The sequence below is a fragment of the Emys orbicularis genome, chromosome 5, assembly GCF_028017835.1.
Source record: "Emys orbicularis isolate rEmyOrb1 chromosome 5, rEmyOrb1.hap1, whole genome shotgun sequence".
NCBI classification, from domain to species: Eukaryota; Metazoa; Chordata; order Testudines; family Emydidae; genus Emys; species Emys orbicularis.
In genome coordinates this window covers 47,011,533-47,038,704 of record NC_088687.1, presented here as the reverse complement: position 1 = coordinate 47,038,704, position 27,172 = coordinate 47,011,533, and the positions used below count along the sequence as shown (strand labels likewise).

At 44.4% G+C, this 27,172-nt stretch overlaps 1 protein-coding gene across 1 annotated transcript in view; it reads right to left on the bottom strand.

Annotated features, from left to right (window-relative positions):
* Window positions 1–27,172, bottom strand: part of LARP1B (La ribonucleoprotein 1B) — a 115,359-nt gene that overhangs the window by 64,879 nt on the left and 23,308 nt on the right. Inside the window, exons 2-3 of the mRNA XM_065404658.1 lie at window positions 20,770–20,831; window positions 12,064–12,123 (exon numbers count right to left, since the gene is read on the bottom strand). Coding sequence (XP_065260730.1) covers window positions 12,064–12,123; window positions 20,770–20,831 — 122 coding nt within the window. The remainder of the gene's footprint in view (window positions 1–12,063; window positions 12,124–20,769; window positions 20,832–27,172) is intronic.

The window sequence follows — 27,172 nt, the reverse complement described above, 5'->3', positions numbered from 1 at the left end:
CTATCGGGTAGGCATCTGTAATTATCTTGTCAGATGTGCGGGACAGAAAGAGAAGCCCCCACAAACATGTACAGGGTACCTCCCCATTTCAGGGAGACCCTCAACTCAGTGGGGACTGTCACTAAGGTGTTCATGCTGTGCTTGCTCTGGTGTATACACTGTTCAGAGCCATGCTTGTAGGCAATTGAGTTGGAGTCTGTCAAATGGCATCACATAAGTACATGATGCCATCTGCTGCAGAAAAGTGAGGCATATCTGAACTGATGATCAAAGGCTTTGCGTAGCTAGATCTGAATGCCCATGTCATGAAATCTGTCCTTAGGGAGGTCAGCCTTTGCCCTGATTGAATCCAAGGTAGATCCTATAAGTTCTATGCTCTGTGTTGGAGTCAGTGTAGACGAGATGTTTATGCAGATTCCCAGGGATACTAGAAGGTGGAACAGCAATGAGGTTGGCATTAAGACCTCCAGGCAAGAGCTGCCCATCAGAAGCAAATTGTGTAAGTTTCTGAGTTGCCTCATCTGAGCTGCTACTATCGAGAACACTTTTGTGAGGGCTCTGGGAGGTGTGGTTAACCCAACAGGAAATACCCTGAATTTATAGTGCTGGAGGCCTACCACAACCTGAGGAATCATCTGTGGAGTGAATAGCCAAATGAAAGCACATATTTCACATCAAGAGCTGTGAGCCATGTGTCCTTTTCTGGGGATGGTGTTATTGATGCCATTGTACTGTTGTGATAATTGGGTCTACAAATTTACCTAATTGGGAGCTCAAGAGTAAAAAAAAAGTGAATGTTCATAAGATGCCACAACAACCTACAAATGTTGATGTCAAAATTTATGAAAGGGAGACAAAGCCTGAATTAGTTCAAACAAAAAGGCCTACTGATATAACGCAAGGACTGTGTAAAGATCATGCTTGGTAAATACAAGAAATCTGTGAACCAAAATTGGTGTGTACGAAAACAGGCTTAATTAGTAGACAAAATAATGACAGGATGGACTATTCCCCAACCTCTCTCTGTGTGGGTCCTTAAAGAGACTGAGAAGTACTGGCTACTGGAGCCAGCTTTATCATTCTGACTGCCACCCCCACCATCTTGTGGGATGCTGGACCTTCTTCAACCCGATCCTGAAAGATGCCCAGAATGGGACAGAGAGAGGGACCCAGATGACATTGCAACCTTTATTGGCTCCGGTTGAATCTCAACCACTACGTGGGACAAAATAGGATCAGACTAACAGCAACAGCAGCAGCTGTAACCCATAACTAATTTCTCCTTTCCCCAAAAGGACAGTTATTTGATACCTTTTTGATACCATCTAAATAACTGTCAAACAAGGAGATTTTACCTTCTAAAATGTCTTCAGATAAAGGGAAAGGGAACAAGGGATGTTGATAAAATGAAAGCCTTACTTATTATATTGCAAATGTTTTTTTTCTTTTTCTTTATCCTTTTGTAAAAGGTTCAAAGGATTTTTAATGGTGTTTGTGCAATAGTACTAAGCAGACTGAGGGCTCTGAACCTGAACCTTATTTAAACACTGTCAAATGTTGGACAGTAGCTGGGTTAACATCTATAGCCCATATATTCCATCTAAATCAATATAATGGTACCCATATGGAATTTCAGTTTGCAAATAAAAATGTTGAGTCAATGCAGCTCGAGAATGAGTCTCCAGCCTCCTTTCTTCTTAGGAACTAGGAAATATTTCCCCAATGTTGAGGGGGTACCTGCTCTATTGCTCCCTAGTGGAGAAGAGATTCAACTCCTTGGAGGATCCCTCATGAGAGAAGTCCTTGAAAAGGGATGAGGAAGAAAGTTTTGGAGGTGGGGAGAGAAACTCAATGGTATAGCTAGAAGGGTGATATCCAGCACCTACTTGTCTATTATCAACCACCAATTGTGGGATAAGTTCTCTAAACATCGCCCAAAGTGGATCTTGGCGTTGGGTGAAGATGGCATCAATATTGGTTTGCAGCTCTCGATGGTCTCGTCAAAAATATCTCTTGGTCAGGGAGTGAGACCGGGTAGCTGCAGTTGAAGTGGAAGATGCAGCATTGTGACAGTCTGTACCCTTATGTTCACCTCTTCTGCAAGATTATGATAAGTTTTGTACAGAGTATGCTTTGTGAGGTATCATTTGAAAACTTACTTTGCTGCTCATTATTGCCCTGATAAAATGTGTGGCAACATTATTTCCTGAACCTCAAAAGGAAATGATTCTCAAAGAAGAGAGAGCTGTAAGAATTCCTCCCTTTCTCTCTACACACGGCATGCACAACACCTGAAGAACAAAGGAAACCACTTTGGATGGGGGGAGGGATCTTGACTGAAAGGAATTCAGCCAGTAAGATTGCTGAAACACATGGTGAGAGAGACCTTTGCTTTGAATTCACTTAGCTTGTTAAGTTAGGTATTAGCTGCAATTTACTTTTATTTTCTTGTAACCAATTCTGACTTTATGCCTCTTTACTTGTAGTCGCAATCTATTCTTTTGTAGTTAATTTGTTTTCTTGATTCATTTAGACCCAGTGTATTTTGTACTGAAGTGTTTGGGAACCTCCATTTGGGATAACAGTATTTGTGCATCTTATTTTCCATCAATAAAATGATGGACTTTATATGACCTTACATTGTACAGGAGAGAGCTGGGCAGTCAGTACAAGACGTACATTTCTAGTGGGAAGTCTGGGACTGAGAATTTGCTGGTGGTATTCTGCGTTGTAATTCAAGACTGGCTGGCTATAGCACTCATACTATAACTGGGAGTAATTTACATGCTGGAGGCTGAGAGAGAGCAGACCAGGACTGACTGCTCTCAGTGAAGCAGTGTAAAAGGCACCCCACGCTGGAGAACTGAGGGGACACAGCTATTCATCGGTCCAGACTGTACCCTGGATAATATCACAAGAGTATCTTGGCCTTAGCATTTTTCTGCCATTTGCGAGGTGGCTCATAAAACTGCTGATGATAGAAGGGTTGTGGTAAGGGGCTCAGTTTGTAGGGGTGTTTATAGTATTTTCTCTTTGGGGCTGATGTTTATATATCCAGAGAGCAGAAGGTTGCCCTGGAGTCCTTCAATGACTGCAAAGAATTGTCTGTTTTCTCACTGAAAAGATTAGCCTAATTAAATATTAAGTCCTCAACAGTGTTTTGGTCCTCCTTGGGAAACCCTGAAGAGGACAGCCACAATTCCCATCACAGCACAATGGTGGTTGCCACAGATCTTGGCCGCACTAAGCACAACTTAAAGTGAAGTTCTAGCCATCTGTCTGCACTTCTCAATAAGGGCTTGAAATTGAGCTCTGTCCCCTTGATGTAACTTGTCCCTAAAGTCCAGGAGCTTAGAAAAATTCAGAAAATCATATCTGGCAAAAAGAACTTGTTAGTTTGGGATTCTAAACTACAGATGTAAACATCTTCCTCCCCCTACGGTCTAGATGCACAGTCTACTTATCTGCAGGGGTGGCCACTGGATGTTGTGTGGATCCTTCTGGCCACGTACCGTACCAAGGATTTTTGTGTAGGATGGGTGAATAAGAACTCCACTCTCTTAGCTAGAACAAAGTACATCTTTTCCGCCTTCTGTGGCCTAGGGGCACAGGTAGCCAGCATGTGCAATACAGCCCTTGCTGGTTCTAGTATGGCTTCATTTACTGAGAGTGCAGGATATCTAAAAGCTTATGCTGAGAGTCCTGAACCTCGTTTAAGGAGATTTGGAGCTCTTCCATGACACTAACAGCTCCTGAAATTGTTTAGGATAGTCTGGAGGAAGACTGAGGCTGGAGCAACCACCTCGCTGGGTGATGAGGACATATTCCTGTTGGTACCAGACATACCAACGGATCTGGCTCATCTTCCCCTTCTTCCATGGCCTCAGAGGGAGGCTTTGGTTGGAGGAGAGGGGTGGTAAGGCTCCTCATTGGATCACATGGATTCCATGTACCACGGGACCCAATAAGGCCAGTATGAGGAGTCAAAAGTAGGTCACAGTGGTCTGAGACCTTTAGTACCACCCGTCTTCTGGAGGGGGCCTCTGTTTCTGTGGCCAAGACTGGATCCAGGAGATTCTCAATGTCCTGCCTGGGCTGATCTCTTTAGGTGGAGGTGAAGCTGAATCTCCTACCATGGAAAGGTTGGATATGGCTCCACTGGTGGTACTGTTGATTACATTGAGGGGAAACCATGGCTAGTGGACAGGACAGCAGATAGACTTCCAGAATCCCCAATTCCTGCTGCTGGTTAGATCTCCCTGGTGAGGATTAGTCTTGATAACAAGTAAAATGTTGGGTCGAGGAGGAGGAAGTCCCCCTGCTCCACCCTTTGGAGGTTATGTCTTATCATTCCATACCTTCAGAGTAGGTGTAGATGGTTGTTCCTCACAGGGCCATGACAGTACCATCAATGAATGAGTCTCCAACCCAGTTATCAAAAGTACTGGTGATTCCTCGTATGTCAAGTTAGTAGGTACTGCAGTCAGTAACGCAGTCAATGGGGAGGCTGGTACTGAAGAAGCATTGCTCCTATGTGGCTTAGGAGGGGGGACACCCTAGCTCCATATGACTTGTGCCTCAAGACTCACCTGACTTGGACAGGGTCAAAAGGAAGCATCTCTCCTCTTAGAAGGTCAAGGAGGGCATCTGCTTGTGTGTGTGTGTGTAAAAGAATGCCCCTTACTCTCATGATAGGGCCCAAATGAAGGGACCTTCCTTCTGCTCCTATCTGCTCAGGACTCCAACATAATACTAGGGGGCATGTTCCTTGATGACTCTGGCCAATGTATGGGGGAACCTCCTGGCCTAGGTCTCACTGGGGCCTCTTTGCATGCTCAATAAGGTGCTTCCAAAGCTGGAGTTCTTGCACCTGCTGTGTTCAACTGGGAAAAGAGCAGCAGATACTGCACTTAGATACTTCAGATATGAACTTCTCTGAGGCAGTAGAGGCAGCACTGGCAGTTGTTGCTCCCCAAAAAGGAATGGAGCCAGGCGAAAGTTTTTGAAGCCCAGCATCCTGGGCATAATCTAAGTTCCACCCTGGGATACCGTGAAGGTTCCTTGGGGTGGGGATTCTAACACTAACTGGGGAACTATTAAAAAAATAAAACCTAAGAAAATATAAGTTTGGACATTTACAGGGAATGAGAAAGGATCAGCTCCGAACTGTAGGATTCTGACTCAGGCTATGCAGCAGTAGGAAGGAATTGGAGAGGCAGTTGGTCCTCCCCACCTCTTATACCATCAATGTGGAACTTGAGAGCAGGGGTGCAGGTGCAGACCCTGGGATACTGCTTGCAAAAATTCCCTCATCTTTGTTGTATCCATAGTGAAATACACAGAGACCAGCACTCAAGAGATGAAAGTTTACTTACCAGTCTACTTGAACTGTAGTTACTGTCTTTATAGAGACTCACTTACAGGACACTAATCTGTTTTAATCTTTAAAGAGAATATCTCAGAAGGCTCTGACTAGTGGAGCTGTAAGTATGTTCCCTAATCAATCCAAATATTTGTTCAAGGTTACAAAGAACCATGGGCACCAACTCTCGTTCTTCCATTCCATTTAATCAGAATTTAAAAACAGATTAAAAAGGGTACCAGAAGGTGGTTGATGATATCAGTCTATATATTTTACTTACAGAATCCAGATTAAGGAATTTACAAGTAACTGTTTTCCATTGAGTACTGCCTGTATACTGCAGATCACTTCTGGGAGATTCAGTAACAACAACTCTCAAAGAAGGAAAATTGTGTAGTATTTTAAATAAATATTGGAAGACTTTTCTTTAATTGGGCATCATACTAACAATCAAAATTATGTCTTGCAAAACGATCAGAAAGATTTTTCAGAAATGTTGCGACAACTGCTTTGGATCTGTTAGAATACACTTTAGGTATCACAACATAACAGATTTGAATGCAAAGCTTAACCCTTTAGACAATCTTTTAGCAAAGATAGTCTCCCCCTGAATTTATTACCATAAGCAATGTAGGAAATTTGCATATAAGTAACAGTCCTACATATGCTGCAGCTAAATGCAATTTTAACATCTTGCACTATGCAACATAGCCTCATCTGGTAATGTGCAGGATCTTAGAAAAATACTGTAAGATAGACATATTCATTCAGAAGTCAGAAGCCACCAAGTTAGCAATTTGGAATGTACCTTACTTTTATGGAATACTATTTAGGGCACCTCAGCAATCACGACTGGCATCTTACAGACTCTTTTGGTTGATGTTATAACCACTAAATACCTCAAGGAGCAGCAACTACAACCAGGTAAATGGTAAAGATCCTTGATGCTGTAGAGCATGTGAAGGAATCTGTTTTGGTAGTGGTCTACACACAGAGAGAGACTTAAGTACTTTCAGTGGACCAGCTGGAAAGACATACAGAAATAGACTTCTTTTAGACAGAGCCCCAAATCAATCACACTGGTTTAAAAAGGGATTAAAATCATACAGAATTTAAACCTCTTTGTGTACCTGTTCAATTTCTTAGCTCCAGTATAGGACAGTTCCCTAGTCTCTCTTTCCCCCATATAAACTAGGAAATGAAAGAAGAACTCTTTCCAAATATTTCTGGGGAACTTCTATTGTTCTCAGTCGTGGGAGGGAAGTTACTTCATGTTGCATTTTCTCACAAGAGGAATGCCTGAAAAGGTATGGGAATGGCAAAGCAGCTTGCAATAGACTCAAACAGAACTAACACTGAATAATCTCTACATTTCCAGCTATCAGAAGACTATACAAACTCAGACACCCTGACTTTTAGTTCACATATGAAGTATCAAAGAAGGAATGGATGAGCCCCTTTCTGACCTTCCTTACTAATGGCTTATGTCTATTTTCAACTACCCAGGAAGGCACTCTGACAAAGGGAGGAGCTTATCCCAAAGCAGATAGTTTTACCTCACCAGCAGCACCCATAAATTTGTAACTTTATGGTGCAAAGCTGCTGCTGAGCACATCTTATGACACAGTTAAGTTCATCATCTTTGTCTCCTTGTCAAAGAGTGTAGAAAGTGGCTCTCTTCATATCCTTGACCCCTCAGTGACTGCTGAGAATGCCATGGTGTTGCATGGGTATATAAATGCTCAAAATCCAACTAAGGAGCCTGATACAATCTATCCACCAACTTGTATATAGGTGGCATAGATAACAAAGGTGGTATGGCACCTCTTAGAGCTGTTGTTTCAGGCTCTCTGCAGAACCACATGGGCATTGATTGTCACTGGTTTACATCCTGTTCAGGTTTTCCCTGCAACCATAAGGGCTAATAACAATTCTTTAAAAAAAACGGAAGTTGAGATCCTGAAGCAAAATTTAGTAGGAAGAAGTGAATTCTGTGGCAGACTCTCAGAATATACATTATACACTTCTATTGTTTTGAACGGAATCTGAGGCCTGGTCTACACTAGGAGTGTATGTCGAATTTAGCAGCGTTAAATCGAATTAACCCTGCACCCGTCCACACAACAAAGCTATTTAGTTCGACACAGAGGTCTCTTAAATTCAATTTCTGTACTCCTCCCCAACGAGGGGAGTAGCGCTAAATTCGACATGGCCACGTCGAATTAGGGTAGATGTGGATGGAAATCGACGCTAATAGCTCCGGGAGCTATCCCACAGTGCACCACTCTGTTGACGCCCTGGACAGCAGTCCGAGCTCGGATGCTCTGACCAGCCACACAGGAAAAGCCCCGGGAAAATTTGAATTCCTTTTCCTGTCTGGGCAGTTTGAATCTCATTTCCTGTTTGGACATCGTGGCGAGCTCAGCAGCACTGGCACCGATGCAGAGCTCTCCAGCAGAGGTGACCATGCAATCGCAGAAATAGAAAGAGGGCCCCAGCATGGACTGATCGGGAAGTCTTGGATCTGATCGCTGTGTGGGGCGATAAGTCCGTGCTTTCGGAGCTGCGCTCGAAAAGACGGAACGCAAAGATCTACGAGAAGATCTCAAAAGCCATGACAGAGAGAGGATACAGCCGGGATGCAACACAGTGCCGCGTGAAAATCAAGGACCTGAGACAAGGCTACCAGAAGACCAAAGAGGCAAACGGACGCTCCGGATCCCAGCCCCAGACATGCCGTTTCTACGAGGCACTGCATTCCATTTTAGGTGCGGCCACCACCACTACCCCACCACTGACCATGGACTCTGAGGATGAGATTTTGTCGAGGGCCGCTTCTTCGGAGATGTTAGCGGACGGGGAAGATGAGGAAGGAGATGAGGAGGACAAGGCAGTCGACAGCGCTTACAACGCTGATTTCCCCGACAGCCAGCATCTGTTCATCACCCTCACAGAGATCCCCTACCAACCGTCCCCAGGTGTTAACCCGGAGCCAGAATCAGGGGAAGGATCAGTCGGTAAGTGTTTAAAACATGTAAACATTTATTTTGAACAGAACAGGAATATTAACAATATTAACAATGGGTTTTTCATGATTAGTTTGCCCTAGGCGCTTAATGTTTTAGTCCTTGGCAGTGCAACTACTGCAAAAGACTCAAACAATGTCCGGTTTATGATGATTAGTTTGCCCTAGGCGCTCTACTTTTTAGTCCTTGCCAGTGCAGCTACTGGAAAAGAAGGTCTATATGTCCGGGGATAGAGCTAAAATCCTCATGGGACATCTCCACGAAGCTCTCCTGGAGGTAATTGGAAAGCCTTTGCATGAGGTTCCTGGGGAGAGCGGCCTTATTGGGTCCTCCGTGGTAGGAAACTTTTCCATGCCAGGCTATCATCAAGTACTCCGGGATCATTGCCTTGCAGAGCATGGCGGCATACGGCCCTGGTTTTTGCTGGCTTTCACGCAACATGCGGTCTTTCTTTGTCCCAGAAATCCTCAGCAGAGTGATGTCGCTCATGGTGACCTGCTTTGAATTAGGGGAATGTTACTGTTGGGACTGCTTGCCTGTTCCTTTACAGAACTGTAACCGGCGGTTTACAGCCACGCGGTGGAGGCCCACCCCGCCATAAAGGTCTCCCCCTTGCTCTCACACAGATTGTGGAGCACACAGCAAGCTGCAACAACAATGGGGATATTGGTTTCGCTGAGATCAGAGCGAGTGAGTAAGCTTCTCCATCTCCCCTTGAGACGTCCAAAAGCACACTCCACCACCATTCTGCACTTGCTGAGACGGTAGTTGAAGAGTTCTTTTTCAGTGTCCAGGGCGCCTGTATAGGGCTTCATGAGCCAGGGCATTAGCGGGTAGGCTGGGTCCCCGAGGATCACTATAGGCATCTCCACATCCCCAACAGTTATTTTGTGGTCCGGGAAGTAAATACCTTCCCGCAGCCGTCTAAACAGACCAGAGTTCCTGAAAACATGAGCGTCATGAACCTTGCCCGGCCATCCGACGTTGATGTTTGTAAAACGTCCCCTATGGTCCACCAGTGCTTGCAGCACCATTGAAAAGTAGCCCTTTCAGTTAATGTACTGGCTGGCCTGGTGGTCCGGTCCCAGGATAGGGATGTGAGTTCCATCTATAGCCCCACCGCAGTTTGGGAATCCCATCGCGGCAAAGCCATCTATGATGACCTGCACATTTCCAAGGGTCACTACCTTTGACAGCAGTAGCTCAACGATTGCGTTGGCTACTTGCATCACAGCAACCCCCACGGTAGATTTGCCCACGCCAAAGTGGTTCGCGACTGACCGGTAGCTGTCTGGCGTTGCAAGCTTCCAGAGGGCTATGGCCACTCGCTTCTGGACAGTCCGGGCTGCTCGCATCCGGGTGTCCTTGCGCTTCAGGGCAGGGGACAGCAGCTCAAAGTTCCAGGAAAGTTCCCTTCCGCATCCGAAAGTTTCGCAGCCACTGTGATTCATCCCAGACCTGCAGCACTATGCGGTCCCACCAGTCCGTGCTTGTTTCCCGGGCCCAGAATCGCCGTTCCACAGCATCAACATGACCCATTGCCACCATGATGTTCACGGCACGGGGTCCCGTGCTTTGCGAGAGGTCTGTGCCACTCTCAGACTTCATGTCCTCAACGTGATGCCGTAACCTCCTCGCCCGATTTCTCAGCATCTGCCTCTGGAAAAGGTGGACGATAAGGTGCGAGGTGTTGACAACGGCCGTAACTGCAGCGATGGTCGCAGCGGGCTCCATGCTCGCAGTGCTGTGGCGTCTGCGCTGTCACTCACCAGAAAAGCGCGCAAAATGAAATGATTGCCCGCCGGCGCTTTCAGGGAGGGAGGGCGAGAGTGACGGTTGGATGACAAAAGTTACCCAAAACCACCCTCGACACATTTTTTTCCCCAGCAGGCATTGGGGGCTCAACCCAGAATTCCAATGGGCAGCGGGGACTGCGGGAACTGTGGGATAGCTGCCCACAGTGCACCGCTTCCAATGTCGACACTTGCCCCGTTAGTGTGGACCCACAAAGTCAAATTACTGCCCTTAGTGTGGATACACACGTTCGACTTTGTAATATGGATTCCACATATTCGATTTAAGTAAAATCGAACTACTCTCGTAGTGTAGACATACCCTGAGAGAACACCAAGATTAGTGGTGCTGCTTCATCTTACACTCCTTATATGCCCTGATATCACAGACCCAAATCCTAGAGTAGTTTCTTTAATATTTGCATAAGTTTCAATGTTGATGTCATCAGTGCAGTCATTGGTGCCAATGAACTTGGCTGGATCTGGCCCAAAAAGAACGTTGACAGTAGAGGATGACAGTTCCATGCAAAATGCCTTCAGTAGACTCAGGTTCCTGGCAGAATTGAAGAGCAAAGGTTGAACAGATTTTGGTCTGTGAATATCCCTAAAAGAGACCCTTGAGGTGGCTCCTTTGGCTCATATCAGATATTGTACCATCATAGGAAGCATGAACTGTATCACTTGAACCTCAAAACCCTTTGGTTGGTTCCAGCATCAAGAAAATCATGATGGGGCAGAATGGAGCCAAAGACTGAAACAGCACTTGTTGAAGTCACAAAACTAGTATGAAGCCTATCTAAATCCAACAATATATTATGAATGACAAAGAACAGTCATTGGGCCAGGGAAAGAGAGAACACGATTCTACAGCCTGCTGTCTAGGGCACTCACCTAGGATGTTCAAATGCCTGCTCCAATGACTAATTATTTATAAAGTGTAACAGCTTCAACAGAAGAGTTTGAGAGATGTCTGTCCCAGAATACCCCCTTGCCCAGCAGTTAGGGCACTCTCCTGTAATATGGAAGACCCAAATTCAAATCCCTTCTCCACATCAAGCAGACTGGGGGATTGAAGCTGTGTCATCCACATCCCAGGTAAGTGCTCTAGCCATTCAGCCACCCAAAAAACAAACAAACAAAAAAAAACTTGTTTCAGGCCAAAGGAAATGTTTTGTTTAACCCAAAACAGATCTTTTCATTTCATCAAAAGTTGTCACAATATTTTCATTTGGTTTGACCTGAACCAAAGTTGGTTTTTCTTTTGTACTGCCAGTGAACTGAAATAAGAGTTATTAGCCCAGCTCAACACACCAATATCATGGTGACAGGCAAAGTAAGAATTTGAATGTAACAGAAAAGTTATCCAGGGATTCAATGTTCACTCCTGAAGCAGACGAAGGAAGCAGGATGGAGTCAGGGCCATGGCTGCTTAAAGAACCTTGCACTAAGCATTTAGATCCATGAGGAAGCATGTACACAGCCCCAAGGGTTACAGCGTTGCAAATGATTCATTCTCCATGCGCACACATCTCAAAAAGGAAGATCCATGCTGACACTTCTGAAAGGTGAATTAAGAAGTAAAATTATGGGATAAATCCTGTACACTTCCATGTATAGGACGGTCCTGAAGTCAGCAGAACTGGTGGTGTTCCACCTCGGTGGGATAGGCATGTATCACCTGAATCATAAACTGTACTCCGTGAACTCTGACTCATACCGCAAAATACTTTTCCGTTTTTCTGCTGAAACCTTAAAATGCCTAACCAGATTCACCATATAATGAGCTTGCAACAGAGGGGTCCACAAGCTTTGTAGGTTTATAAAAAATATAATTCAGACTATATATAAAATATATAAAAGTATATAAACATAGTATACTCACTTCGTTGTTTGCTATTTCACTTGGTGTCGGCCAATTTGTGATATCATTGAAGTCACTAGCCTGTAAAGTTACAAAATATATGTTTACCAGAACAGCATTTCAGAATGAGTGGATGAGGTCTGGCACACTTAACAGTGATGGTCAAAGATGGACTATGTTTCATAGCAGTAATCAGAATAAATCACTTCTCATTTGATATGTGAACTGTAACGGAAACCAGGTACACCATTACTTTAACCAACAACAACAACAAAAAAACAGTATGCAATCCAGTCAGCTACTCAGAGTGGTTGCCTCCAATGCAAAGTTCTACACAACAGTAAATTAAGATTTAAAATAAAACGATGTTAAAAAGGGGATCCTAATGACAAACTTCTTTAGCTTGCTGTTACTGTAATTGTCAGCCTAACTCTTTGATGGACAGAGTTCTATTTAATGGATATGGCCATAAAAAGCACTCCCAGCAACTAATTAAAAACCCCATATGTCACAGTTACAATATGCTACTGGACAGGTGTATTTCATTTGGATAAAAATCTTTTAGATGAAAGCAACTAGACTGCTAATTGTAATATATGAACTTTTTTTCCCTCTTTAAATCTCTGATAATCTCCCCTCTGCCCACAGTTCTCTTCACAGCTACGTTAACAGTCCTAAGAAAAAGTGTTAAACAAAGGTTACTCACCTCATAACTAGTTGTCTTTGAACTGTGTTGCATATGTCCACTTCACTGTAGGCGTAATACACCCATGCTGCAACTGTAGGGCTGCAATGCATGCTCCCTGGTTTCCCTCATGTTCTGAACAGAGAGTATGAAGGATAGAGCCTTCCTACCAGAAGGTTAGATGAGGACTCCAACGCACTGGGGAAGGAGGGTGGATCTTGGAATGGACATATGCAACACATCTCAAAAAAGCAACAGCTACAAAAAGATGAGTAACCATTTTGTCTTTTGAATGATTGTATAAGTCCATTCCACCGCAGATGCCCCCAAGCGATTTTCAGTGGAGGTGGGGCTAGGTGTCTCATTTGAAGACAGAATATAGGACTGTTTTCCCCACCTTCTCATCTTCCCTCGATGGCACAGTAATAACACAATCTAGCAAATATGTTAACAGAGGACCACATTGCTGCTGTACAAATGTTGATGATGGGGGCGTTTCCCACAAACATAGTAGAGGAAAAATGCAACCTACATGCAGTGTGCTGACTTTTCAGGAGGTGTTCTACCTTTAACAGAATAGCACATAGCAATGCAGCTGGTAATCCATCTCAAGAGCCATTGTGTCGTAACAGGATGACCTCTTAACTGTTCTACAGAGGATCTAAAGAGCTGGGAAGAAACCAAAGGGCTTTGTTCTACCCAGACAAAAGGGTAGGGCTTGGCACACACCTGAAGTGTGCAGCTTTTAGTTTTGTGAGCATGTGGATTCAGAAAAAGGACCGGTAAGTGTATTGACTAATGAAGTGGAAATCAGATACTACTTTGGAAAGAAACTTCAGGTTTCACAGATTCCAAGGCCAGCATGTTGATAAATGCAAAGTAATGCACATTGGAAAACATAATCCCAACTCTACATATAAAATGATAGGGTCTAAATTACCTGTTACCACTCAAGAAAGAGATCTTGGGAGTCATTGTGGATAGTTCTTTGAAAACATCCACTCAATATGCAGCAGTCAAAAAAGCTAACAGAATGTTGGGCATCCTTAAGAAAGGGATAGATAAGAAGACAGAAAATATATTGCCTCTATATAAATCCATGGTATGCCCACATCTTGAATATTGCATGCAGATTTGGTCGCCCCATCCCAAAGAAGATATATTGGAACTCGAAAAGGGCAACAAAAATGATTAGGGGTATGGAATGGCTTCCATATGTGGAGAGATTAATAAAACTGGGACTTATCAGCTTGGAAAAGAGACAACTAAGGAGGGATATGATAGAGGTCTATAAAATCATGACTGGTGTAGAGAAAATAAATAAGGACTTGTTATTTACTACTTCTTCTAACAGAAGAACTTGGGGTCACCAAATGAAATTAATAGGCAGCAGGTTTAAAACAAACAAAAGAAAGTATTTTTTCACACAACGCACAGTCAACTTGTGGAACTCTTTGCCAGAGGATGTTGTGAAGGCCAAGACTATAATGGGGTTCAAAAAAGAACTAGATAAATTCATAGAGGATACGTCCATCAATGGCTATTAGCCAGGATGGGCAGGGATGGTGTCCCTAGCTTCTGTTTGCCAGAAGCTGGGAATGAGCGACAGGGAATGGATCACTTGATGATTACCTGTTCTGTTCATTCCCTTCGGGACCCCTGGCATTGGCCACAGTTGGAAGACCGGATACTGGGCTAGATGGACCTTTGGTCTGACCCAGTATGGCCGTTCTTATGCTCTTAGAAGAGAATCTTGTGATCATCTAGTCTGACTTCCTGTCTAACACAGGCCAAACCCTATACTGCACCTTGTCCCTGTAGACTATATTCATGAAGAATCTGTTACCAGGGCATGTAGCTCCCCCACTCTCCCCACAAAGGTGATGGCTAGCAAAAAGGCCATCTTCACCAAGAGGTGTAACATTGAGCAAGAGTCTAAGGGCTTGAATGGAGGATCTGTAAGACCTGACAGAACTAGATTCATATCCGAAGGTGAATCTGAATCCTGAATAGGTGGAAAACAGTTTATCTAGTCCATTTAGGAACATGGTTGTCCTAGGATTAGCGAAAACAGTCCTTTCAGCAATACAGGTGAAATGTTGAATTTGCAATCAAATGCACCTTAATAGCACTGAATGTTATACCTGATTCTTTAAGATGTAAAAGACAATCCAAAATCTTTTGAATTGTAGATTGTGTAGGAGACATTATGGCTAGCTGCTCAGGTAGAGAAGCGCTTCCATTTACAAAGGTAAGGAGCTTTCATGGATGGCTTTCTGCTGCTGAGCAGGATATTCTGGACTGTCACTGAACAGTGCGGCTTCTCTGGTTTTAAGCACCAAGGAACCAAGATGAGAGGTTCACCACATGCAGATTCAGGTGCAACATGTGCATGTAATGCTGGGAAATCAAGTCTTTGCCTAGTGGCGGAAGTAAGAGTTCTCTGATGGACAATCTGTGCAGATCCGAGTACTAGAGTTGCCTCAGCCAGGCTGGAGCGTGAAGATCATTCTGCCTCGTTCTTGCTTTAGTTTCACTATGTCTTTGGAATGAGGGGTGCTGGGGTGGTATGCACACAGGTTTTTGTCCCATGAAAGCATCTGAAATGGACTGTGGCCAGCTCAGGAACAGAACTGAGGACATTTCCTGTTCTGCTCAGTTGCGAACAAATTCATCATAGGAATCCCCACACACACTCAAATCACTGACCTTAGAACTGTCGTGTTGAGAGCTCATTCATGATCTAGGCTGAACAGTCTGCTCAGGCGGTCTGCCAGGCAATTCTGAACTCCCAGCAGGTATGATGCATTGAGAGTTAAGGAGTTCCTGATACACCATGAGTGTCTCCTAATACAGCTTGTTTGAGCTGAAGGTTTAGAATGGGTCTGAGATCCCCTTTGGCTTTAGGAAATAATGATAGTAACCCCGCCGCCTCCATGTTGAGGAGGCACCTCTTCTTTAGCTCCTGAACACAGAGTCTCCCCTTCTTGCCTTAGCATGGACTTGAGAGAGGAGTCCCTGAAAAGGGACTGGGAGGTGAGAGGAGGATATAAAGAAACTACTGGGTATATCCTGAATCCACCATGTTTAGCACCCATTTCTCTGTGGGGATAGTCTGCCACACACTTAGGAAATTGGATAACCTGTTCCCACAGGCAGAGAAAGGGCCAGTAAGATCTGCACTGATAGGTATGCTGTCCTCAATGGAGGAGTCAAACAGGATGCTTTGAGGCCTTTGGCTGCCTTGACGAAGTGACCAAGGCAGATAGCGGAAGCCTCATTCTTCGCAGCCTGTGTTTGTGCCTGGTTTAGTCAAACTGCCTGGAGAGGTAGAACTGTTGCCTCAGCTGAAACGGAGGATAATATTTTGTCCTCCTGGGAGCAAAAGGAAAAGTCTTTAATTGTCTGCTGTATTTCTCAAGGAATCCCTGACGACCACAGCTGTGAGAAATGGTGCATCGTTATTGCCATCACCAGGATCCTTGAAGCTGGGACAGCAGTGTCCAAGGAAGCCTGCAGAGCTGACATACGGACCAGATGACTTCTCACCAAGAGGGACTGAAACTCATCCCTAGAGTCCTTAGGTAACTTGTTTAGGAATTTAGACATTGGTCCAAGAGAGCGAGGTCGTTGACAATAGGACTACTCAAATGGGGAGGGGCAATGCGAAACTATAACCCCACCACTGAATACACCTCTCTCCTAAAAAGGTCTAGCTTTTTTGCATCCTTTTCCTTTTGGGTAGCCTTAGCTCAACCTTTGCAGTACCATTCATTCGCTCCAGCTACCACCGGTGAGCCCGGTGTAGGGTGCAAAATAGAACTGGTCAAACCCATGAGACAGTATCTGGTATTTATTCTCTGTATTTTGCCACAGATGAAAGGATTTGTGAGTGACTTAGTAGGCTGCATTATCCCCTCATTTTTAGGAAGGGCTACCTTCACTGCCATAGCTGGGTGTAATAGATCTATAAATTTAGGAGAATTTTCCTCCACCAGTTCTATTTGAACACCAAGAGCTATAGCCGTCATTTTCAGTTCTTGGTAAACTCTGAAGTCATCGGTAGCAGAGAAGAAGCTTCTGGTACCAGAGCCTCATTAGATCCCTCTTGAGGCAAGTCCTGCACAGCCAAATTAGAAGGTAAATCCAAGGGAGGTTGAGGAATTGCCCGTAGTATAGTGTCTGTAGGCTATTCTGTATCAACAATCGCTGGTCTATTGATACTGGGCAGGGAAGCCTCTCCTTTCTCAGAGACCGGCTTCTGTGAGGAAGTGGGGATGACAATCTTGATGCCAGAGCAAGGCCAATGAGGAGACGGATATGGTATGAAAGTCCAATTGTGTCAAGACCAGGCCACCCAATCCTTCAATCTGCTCTTGCTGAGTGTCTTCTATGAGAGTAGGAATGAGTTCTGGAGGATGAATTGGACTGTCTGTAATGGGAGGCATAGGAACCCATTCTGGATTCCAATGAGAAGTAGGAATACTTTGAAGGTCAGATTGGTGCAATTCTGGAAAGAGACAAGTGACCAGGCCTAAGATCTATGGTGAGAATGCAGTACTGCAGCAGCAGCAGAGGCTTCCTGGCTTTCAGTACTGAGCACAGAGGTGGAGCAGGTACCGTAGGCCTAGATGTCATCACAGAAGAAGCTAAGGAAGATGGTACTGGTCCTCAGAGAAAGGGTGCCATAACAGACACCAATGCTGGTAAAAGTCTGCGCTGCATGCAATAGTACCAGTAAATGGCCTTCACCATGAATAAGTGGTGATACAAACACAGAGGTACAACAGGTCCTTTGTAACTATGTAGCTTCAGTTTTGTTGACATTAAGATAGACAGTTGATCCACAGTAAGCAGAAGTGCCAGATCCATTGTAGTCACCAATAAAGAAGCCTGCCTTAATGGCCCCCGTATGGGTACCTGAGTCAACAGCTCAGTCCTATGACAGTCACTGTGAGACAGTACCAGGGACCTGTGAGACAAAATAGGTAACCTTTGGTACCGGAGTGGCTTACTTTAATATGGAGATATACCTATCTCATAGAACTGGAAGGGACCTTGAAAGGTCATCGAGTCCAGTCCCCTGCCTTCACAGCAGGACCAAGAACCGTCCCTGACAGATTTTTGCCCCAGATCCTTAAATGGCCCCCTCGAGGATTGAACTCACAACCCTGGGTTTAGCAGGCCAATGCTCAAACCACTGAGCTTCTGCTATAGAGGAATCCTGCACCAAGGACTTTGAAGAAGTCAGATAACAAGAATGCTCCAAGTGCGTAGACTTGCTGGAGGATGACTCTGGTGAAGGAGATCTCCTCTGGTCAATGTCAATTAGCAAGGTTGGAGGAGCACTTGTGAAGGAACGGTCGATTCGCTCCCCTGCACCAACTGAGCCATGTGAAGAATGGCCGCTGTGAAAATATATCTAAGGCATCTAAGGCACTTCCTTGTTCTTGATTTGTAGCTGCAGCAGATCAGACACCTGTCTCTAATGTGGAACAGTGAGAGTGGGGGTTACTAATGAGCCATTGGCTTTTGACACTGGGAGCAAGGCATAAAGCCAGGGGCCTTGGCATAGCCTCCCCCAGTACCAACCAAAGTTTGGAGAAGCCTACTGACCTAGAGCAAATAAATTAAAATAAAGACACAAATGTACAAATGGACAAAAAAATGAGTACTACTAATTAAGAATTATAACTATATACAATCTTTGTGTGTTCATAGAGGAACGAGGGACTGTACCAAAGCACAGTAATATGCTCCAGCCACCAGACAGTTAAAAGGAACTGAAGGAAGGGAGGGGCATGAGAGAAACCAGGGTGCATGCGTGGCCATCCCTTCAGGTACTGCTAGGGAAAACACTCTGCACGGTTGCATGAGCCATGCAACATCTACAATGGACACATGCAATCATTCAAAGAAGAACTCATAAAATTTAAGAATCTTAGGCTTTCAATTAAAAAAAGCATTTGATGCTAAAACAGCCCTAACAATAGCCTTTTTTGAAAAACAAGAAATGTTTAGAATGTTGACAAATTTTCACTGGAAGCAATCTGTTATTGCTCCTAAGGTCAACATCACCAGACATTATTTTGAAGCTTCAGAATCATCTAATTATAAAAATGAAATACAATTGACCCTAAATAAAATTCAAAGACATTTTTAGTCAAAAATATTTTAAAACCATTGGAAATTCGTCTCCAACATTAGATTACATACATAACTGCTGCTTCATGTTTAAAAGTTCAAATTACTTTGTACACTTGGAGTCAGATAAGCCATCTACTCTTAGAAATCAGACATCAGAAATCTGAAACGTTATATACACAATGTAATATACAAATTCATTTTATTCTTACTATAAAATTGGAAAACAACACAAGAAACCTAAGACAACACTAATCATCAGGCTCCAAAGATTACTCCCGAGGGAATTCCATGCCAAAAATCTTAAAAATTCTGCTCCCCAAAAATAAAAATTCTGCACACAATATTTTAAAATTCTTCAAGTTTTATTTGTCAATAAATAAATGTAGAGGCTCCAGCGTGGCAGTGGGGAGTGAAGGCCACTAGTTGCATGGAGGTGGAAGATCACCCTAAAGCACCACCTCTTCCCTGAGACAGGGACTTGGTGGTGAGGCTGCACCCAACCCTGACACAGGGCAAGAGCCAGCCCTGCTTCTCTGCACCAGGCACACAAGTGTGGGCAGATGGATTCTGCTGGGCCGAGCCTAAGTGTGGAGGGGCTTAGTGTGGGGGGATCCAGGCATAGAGTAAGAGGGTTCTGTGTGGGGAAATCTGGGTGCGGGCATCTCAGTGGGAGATGTGAATGCACAGGTGCTTGCTGGGGGGTTGCAGGGGCAATGGGACGCTGCAGTGGGGTCCAGGTGAAGGTGGCTGGAGCTCAGCGGAGGGGATTTGGGGGGGGGGTGTCTGGGGCTCAGCAGGAGGGTCTGGATGTGGGGGACTTAGTGGAGAGGTCCAGGTGCTGGGAGAGTGGGGGTCTAGGTGCAAGGGGCTCAGAGTGGGGGTTCAAAGGGCTTGCTTAACAAGGAACCCCAGCTGCAACTGCTGTTGAGGGGATGCTACATGCCAGTCTCCCGCTCCCCCCTCCCTCCTGATTTCCATATCCCCTCCTCATCTCTCCCAATTGTCCCCTGCCACATCCCTCTCTCCTCACTCCCTCATCCCACCTCTTTCCTTCTCCACTGCCTCTCCCCCCCTTGCCCTGCCACACCGTGGGGACTCACTGTTGTACACAGAAAGAGAGCACAACTGACACTAGGACCCAGGAAGCGGCATCCTGCTGCAGAGTGGAGCAGCACACCCTCCTACAGCAGGGCAGCTCTGCACGTGCAGAAATTGGGAAGGCAATGGCAAGTGATACCATGTGCCCCTCCACGCCTTGCCTCTGTTTTGGGGAGGCATTGCCCACCCCCAACTACGTTCATGGGCGTCCCCAGCCTCCCCTCCCTGCCCCCGCACTGCTTCCCTTTGCTTTCCACGCATGCACTAGTGCACAAAATTCCCCCAGGAGTAAAAAAGATCACCACAGACCAGTCTAGCTTTGCTTTTGTGGTTACCACCTCATCAGAATCTTGTGTGTTCATGAGTACTACTGTTTCTGCATACTATCCTCTATATTTGTTAACCAGATAATCCTACTATACCCTTTACAAAAATCTTTCTTTGCTGCTTCCGATGCTACAGCCTTCAGCTCTTTCTAAATTTTTGATCATGTCCCCTTTTTTGAAACCCCCCCCAACTATCACCTGAATTAACCCATCAGCCAGGGAGATCATAACACATCTTTAGGGTGCAACCTTAAACATTTCCCAGCAGACTAAAATTTACTTGAACAATACCAGCTACTTATACAGATAAAATATTTAGGAAAAAATATTTCTCTAGTGACAATTTACATTTCTTATCATATCAACAGTGCAGTTAAAATGTTAGTTCAAATCAATAGATTGTATTATATGGTTTCAATCTAATCAGACCTGATATTCACAGGTTAAACTGCTTTTCTGGCAAATACAAACCTTGCTGGGTTTCCTGGTCTTCGGTTTCCCTGCTTTTATAACTTTAGTGGAATTTGGCCGTTCTAAAGGGAAGAAGGAAAAACATTTCCAGGTAAGAAATTACATTTTGATTATGCTTTTATATTAGAAAAACCAAGTGTGGAAGAGTATATTCAAAAATTTTGCTCCCCAATCCTTAATACAATGCTAAAGCTCTTTTCTGTGGCCCAATACAGCCAAGCAGGTAAGTAGTTCTACTCTAGTTAGTGTATTTTTAAATAATTGAGACTATTCATGTGCTTAACGTTAAGCACATGTTTAAGTGCTGTGCTAGACTGGGAGCTATATAATTTATTTTCATAAATATTTACAGGTTTCTACAGATTTGAGGGATTTCAATATTAGGTAAATTATACTATGAAAATAAAATCTTTGACACAATTGTCTGCATCATAAAATATTGGGATCTTAGGCCCAGATTTTTAAAGCTATTTAGGCATTGCAGCATTCAGCATTGCGACGCCTAATTGATTTATGAGCCTAAATCTCATTTTCAAAAGGGATTTTGGAGTCTATGGGATTTCCTTCTGGAAAAAAAATGAGATTTAGGCTCTTACATCACTTAAGTGCTACCTTTAAAAGTCTGGACCTAAATCTAAAAAAGGCTGATTAAAAAATGAGCAAAATCTGCAAAACAACATATATCTTATCAAAAGCTATAATATTTTAAAGATCGAATTCTTTCATACCTACAATTGTGTAAATGCACATGATAAAGAACTTATTACAAATTCATAAATCCCTAGTAATCTTTTTTGCCCCAATAACTCATATGCTAGTTTTACCAGAGAACATTGCCTGGAACATAGAAAACGAGAAAGAAAGGAAAAAAAAAAAAAGATACACACACAAACTGCATATTAAACAGAAGTTTGCCCATTTACACAGAAATACCTATTTCAAGCATTGATGACTGCAAAAAACATTGTCCAGAAAACAACTGTTGCTCATAACCAAGCCACAATCAGTCAGCAAAGTAAATAAAAAAAGCTGAGAAAAGCAAGAGTGAAACCCATTCAACAATGCTACTTTATATCCAGGCTTGGAAGGATTAGATTTTTGTCAGCAAATGTCGATTTCTCCATACACACATACATGTGTCAAATTTCAGATAGGAAGAGAAAGAAAAATGCTGCTTGAGATCTTATTAGTTTGATTTAAGGCTGTTTACTTTGATCAGATAATTGTCAACAGCATATGTCAAAATATACAATCTCCTGCATAACATGGGTCATAAAGTTTCATCCAGTAATGCCTGTAATGAAGGGAATTATTTCCCTTACTATCCAGGAGAACATCACGAGGTCCAATAATGTGTGGCTGACCCACTCTGGGCATGTCTACACTATGAAATAGGTCGATTTTATAGAAGTCCATTTTTAGAAATCGATTTTATACAGATGATTGCGTATGTCCACACTAAGCGCATTAAGTCGGAATGCATCCTCACTACCGTGGCTAGCATCGACTTTCGGAGCGGTGCACTGTGGTAGCTATCCCACAGTTCCTGCAGTCTCTGCCGCCTATTGGAATTCTGGGTTCAGCTCCCAATGCCTGATGGGGCAAAAAAAAAAAAAAAAAAAAAGATAACGGACAAGGTAGCCTGGGTGTGGTGGGGGAAGAGGGAAGGACAAGGCCACATTGCTTATTGTAGCCTCACTAAAAATCAAACTGTTTGAATGACAGCCTTCTGTTGCTTGGGCCATCCTCTGGAGTGGAGTGGCTGGGTGCCCGGAGCCTCCCGCCCCCCACGTTCTTGGGCGTCTAGGTGAGGAGGCTATGGAACATGGGGAGGAGGGTAGGCAGTTATACAGTGGATGCAGCGGGGGACTGTGCTCTTGCTGGCTTTCCTGCAACTCCAACAGATGCTTAATCATGTCCATTTGCTCCCCCATTAGCCTCAGCATCGCGTCCTGCCTCCGCTCTTCGCGCTCACTTAATTCTTTCCTGGCCTCTGCCACTGAATGCCTCCATGCATTAAGCTGTGCCCTATCAGTGCGGGAGGACTGCATGAGCTCGGAAAACATGCCCTTGCGAGTGCATTTTTTTCGCCTTCTAATCTGCGATAACCTCAGGGATGGAGATCATAGGGGGAGCGTAGAAACATTCTACGCTCTATGATTCTGGGGGGACTGCATGGTCACCTGTGCTGCTGAGTTCGCCACGCTGACCAAACAGGAAATGAAATTCAAAAGTTCCCGGGGCTTTTCCTGTGTACCTGGCTAGTGCATCAGAGTTCAAAGTGCTGTCCAGAGCGGTCACAATGGAGCACTCTGGGATAGCTCCCAGAGGCCAATACTATCGATTTGCGTCCACACTACCCCAAATTCGACCCAGCAAAGTTGATTTTAGCGCTACTCCCCTCACCGGGGAGGAGTACAGAAGTCGATTTTAAGAGCCCTTTAGGTCGACAGAATGGGGTTGGTTGTGTGGACACATTAATTTTTAAATCGACCTAACGCGGCTAAATTTGACCTAACCCCGTAGTGTAGACCACGCCTAAGACCAGCTTTCTATTTAAATCTTGACTCTAAGGGTATGTCTACACTGCAATTAGACACCCATGGCTGACTCATACCAGCTGACTCGGACTCAGGCTGTGGGGCTGTTTCATTGCAATGTAGACTTCCAGGCTCAGGCTGTAACCTGGGCTGTAACAAAGTGGGAGAGTCCCAGAGCTCAGGCTGCAGAAGTCTGCACTACAGTGAAACAGTACTGCAGCACTAGCCAGCTGGCATAGGCCAGCCATGGATTTTCAATTGCATTGTAGATATACTTTAAGTGCTCTAAAATCTGCGGCCTTACTCAGATTGCCTTGAAATTTGGTGTACTTCTTGGAGGTTAGTGACTCCAAATTTGGGGTAATTTGACGAAGTGGTTCCTAAACAGCCCCCAAACAGCTTTTTAAAAAAGATTAGCTAATACACTCTACCAATGTTTTTTGCCCAGACCTGGGGATCGAACTAGGGCTCTGATCCTGGCCCAGGAATCTCAGGTGCTCAAGAGTTACCCCCACCTAGAGTTTGGCACCCACTGGCCTTTTGGGAGGGCACATTTCACAACAGTGTTCACCAAACAGTTTAGCTCTCATGCCTAATGCTCATGATTTAACAGTTTACACAAAGCATGTTCAGAGAAAGGAGCCAGGAGTCTGTATCACATCAACCGGATAGCTCAAGGAGTTGAAAAATAGCCTGACCAATCCAGCTAGTGTCAGTTTGAATCCCACCTAGAACAGAAATCTAGAAAAGGTCTGTAACCACACTGCTAAAACCCATCTGTCAGGTTATCATTATTTTGGGGGAAATAAAATCAAAATATTTTTGAAAACAATTATATATGTGAATAGTTGCTGGGAGAGAAATGAAATTTGTGAGAATGGGGGAGAGGAATTTGGAGCTGCAGCAAGAGAAGGAGAGAGAAATGGGGATGTGTGGTATGGGAGAGGATTGGGGGCAAGTGGCAGGCAGACTGGGGAAGAAAAGGGGCAGGGCCAGTGCCACGGGGGGCAGAGCCAACCAGGAGTTGGTTGGGGGTGGGAGGTGGGAAATGCCTCTTCTTGCAGGATCTGAGCCCCTCTCTTCCAGGTGTGTGCCAGTATCTGTGGGCCACCTGCCCCCTAGGAGCTATGAGTCCCCTCTCCCTACCCTCGCATGGGAACTAGGATGTGGGGGGCCTTGCCCTTCTGGGGTATCTGACTCTCTTCCTGCCAGCCATGTGTGCTGGGATCTGGGGGGGATCTGCCAGTCTGGTGGTGTCTCTACCCCTCCCACCCCACAAGCTGAGATCTGGAGGACCTTGCCCCTTTGGCTGTTAGCCCTTCTCCCTGCCCCCCTGCATGTGCCAGGATCTGACTCCCCCCCACACTTCCTGCCTCCCATGATCTACGATCTGGGGGAGCCCCTCTTACTGGCCCCACATGGGATCTGAGGCTTGGTCCCTCAAGGAGGGTCAGAGCCCCACTCTCTACCCTACATGAGATGGCATCTGGAGAAACCCTGGGGATTGGAGAACAAGCATCCTCAGAGTATGAGCCAAGAACACACTATTGAGACTGGGGCGGAGTTGAGAATGGGCATGCTTGATGCACATCATAGGTTTCTCAAGCGCCACGGAGGGGAATGGGAACGCCCACTGAAATCAATGGAGCAGCTCACATGGCTCAGAGCTATTATTTCAGGCTGTATTCATTTCTATGGGGTGTTCTCATTCAGCTGAGACCACAGTGCGATTAACAGGGTACTTGTTAGGCTTTTGTTTTTGGTATTTACCAATTTTCTCAGGACAATTCCTGGGTTCTGAAAAAGCCAACATGTGGGTTTTACCAATTTTTACCTGAATTTTGGCTTTTTGGGGGGGACCTGGGAATTTTTTGCAGCGGAAGCAGATGGGGCGATGCTGAAGGACCAGGGTACAGGTGTTTTTGGCTACTAGAACTAGACTCCCTGCCCATCTTGCTCCCCCACTTCACCAACTGGCAGTTTCATTCCTCTGCACAGGCAAGCTGGCAGGGACTCTGCAAGTGGGGAGCCAAAGGCTTCACCCTGTGAGTACTGCCCCCACCTCATGCTGGTGAGAGTCCCTTCCTGAGCCTGGCCCTTCAGATCTGTCCAGCGAGAGGAGGAGACAAGGCTCCGTCCCCTGGGGAGTAAGACTGGCAGAGACCCAGGTTACAGCAGCCAAGACCATACCGCGCCGGAAAGGGCCTCATCCTAGCCCCAGCCCTTCAGCACAGCCCCTACACTTCCCTCTGTGTGGTGGGAAGTGAGACAGGCAGGAAGCTGGTTCCCAGTCACAGAGCACACTGACCACTACATTTTGAGTATTCCCAGGCCTCATAAGTACCAAGCACCTCCCTCACCCTTCATTTTTGTTTTTTAACCAGTTTTCACCACTTCTTAAAATTTATGAATGAACACTGATCAATTCCCAGGAGGAAAAAAAAATTATATATATATATATATATATACACACACACACACACACTTTAAATAAAATACCAAAATGAAGGGCTTTAGCTATTTCATACCTCTCAAAGCCCCTATATGTCTTCATGATTATCCTGTCCTGGAGGTCTAGATATAGCAAAGCAATTGCTGATGATTAATTTCATATTATTCATATCACAGAGTGCCAGCTCTGCTACAGTTAAGATTGGGAAGACTACTGTTTAAAGGACAATTCTTCTAGGTGCTTTACAATCTGATGCACACCTGGATTGTCATAAAAATTGGTCTTTTGGGGGCAGAGGGAAGAGTAATAATCCAAACTGGGGTTCATTTAGGCAAGAGGTTCCTGATACAGCGTTCCCCAGACCTCTTGCTAGCTTTTCTTAAAATTCACAGAATCTAACAACTTTTGTGTGTGCACACCTGGCTTCTAAAGTGCTAATGGTTTAAAGGGCAGATGACCTGGAAATGATGGGGGGAAGCTATATGTTGCAGGGGATGGAAGAAGTCAAGACACACACCAGCCTTCTCTCATATGCTTCAAGTTACTGTAACCATGATGTACTGAAACTGTAAAGTTTGAGACGAAGACCGGCATGGAAAGATTAGATTTTTTTTGGTAAATGTTGATAAACATTGATATCAACACACAAATAGATAAAAATATTTCTGTAAATTTCAGTTATCAACAGATAGGCAAAGTAAGAAAAATGCTGCTTGGGAACTTATTTGCTTTAAGGATATTTACCTTGTATATGTTAACGTATGATGTTGACAATTTGTTTAACTTTTTGAATCTCAGTAGATACCATCACTAAATTATTGTGTAACCTGCCCACAATTTCCTGAGATTGTGAAAACTTAAAATCAATAAAAATTGAAAAAATGCTTAAAACCTATAATTTTGCACAACTTAATATTTAAATCAATAAAAATACTTAATAAATATTGATATTATCCACTGAAATTTTTTTAATCAAATTCCGCCAACCTAGACAGATCACGGCTGAGATTTCTCTCATTCAGCCTGTTATCAAGTACACTTTCCAAACACTTCAAAGCATGACAGTTATCCCCATTCCATTATAACAAAGTGTATGTGTGTGGAGAATGGAACACTTAGGAACCATAAAGTAACCCTGCAGCCTAATGGAGAGGGCAGTGGATTGGGACTCAGAAAACCTAAGCTCTATTCTCAACTTTGCCACTGGCCTGCTGGGTGACTTTGGCAAAGCCTTCACCTCAATGTGCCTCAGTTTTCCATCTGTAGAATAGGGATAATGATTTTTTCTTTGAGATCTACTGACAAAAAACACTATGTAAGAATTAGATATTATCTGGCCACTGTAACATCTCAACTGCACACCTAATATGGTGATTACAACTGCCCAAATGATCACTAACTCATACCAACC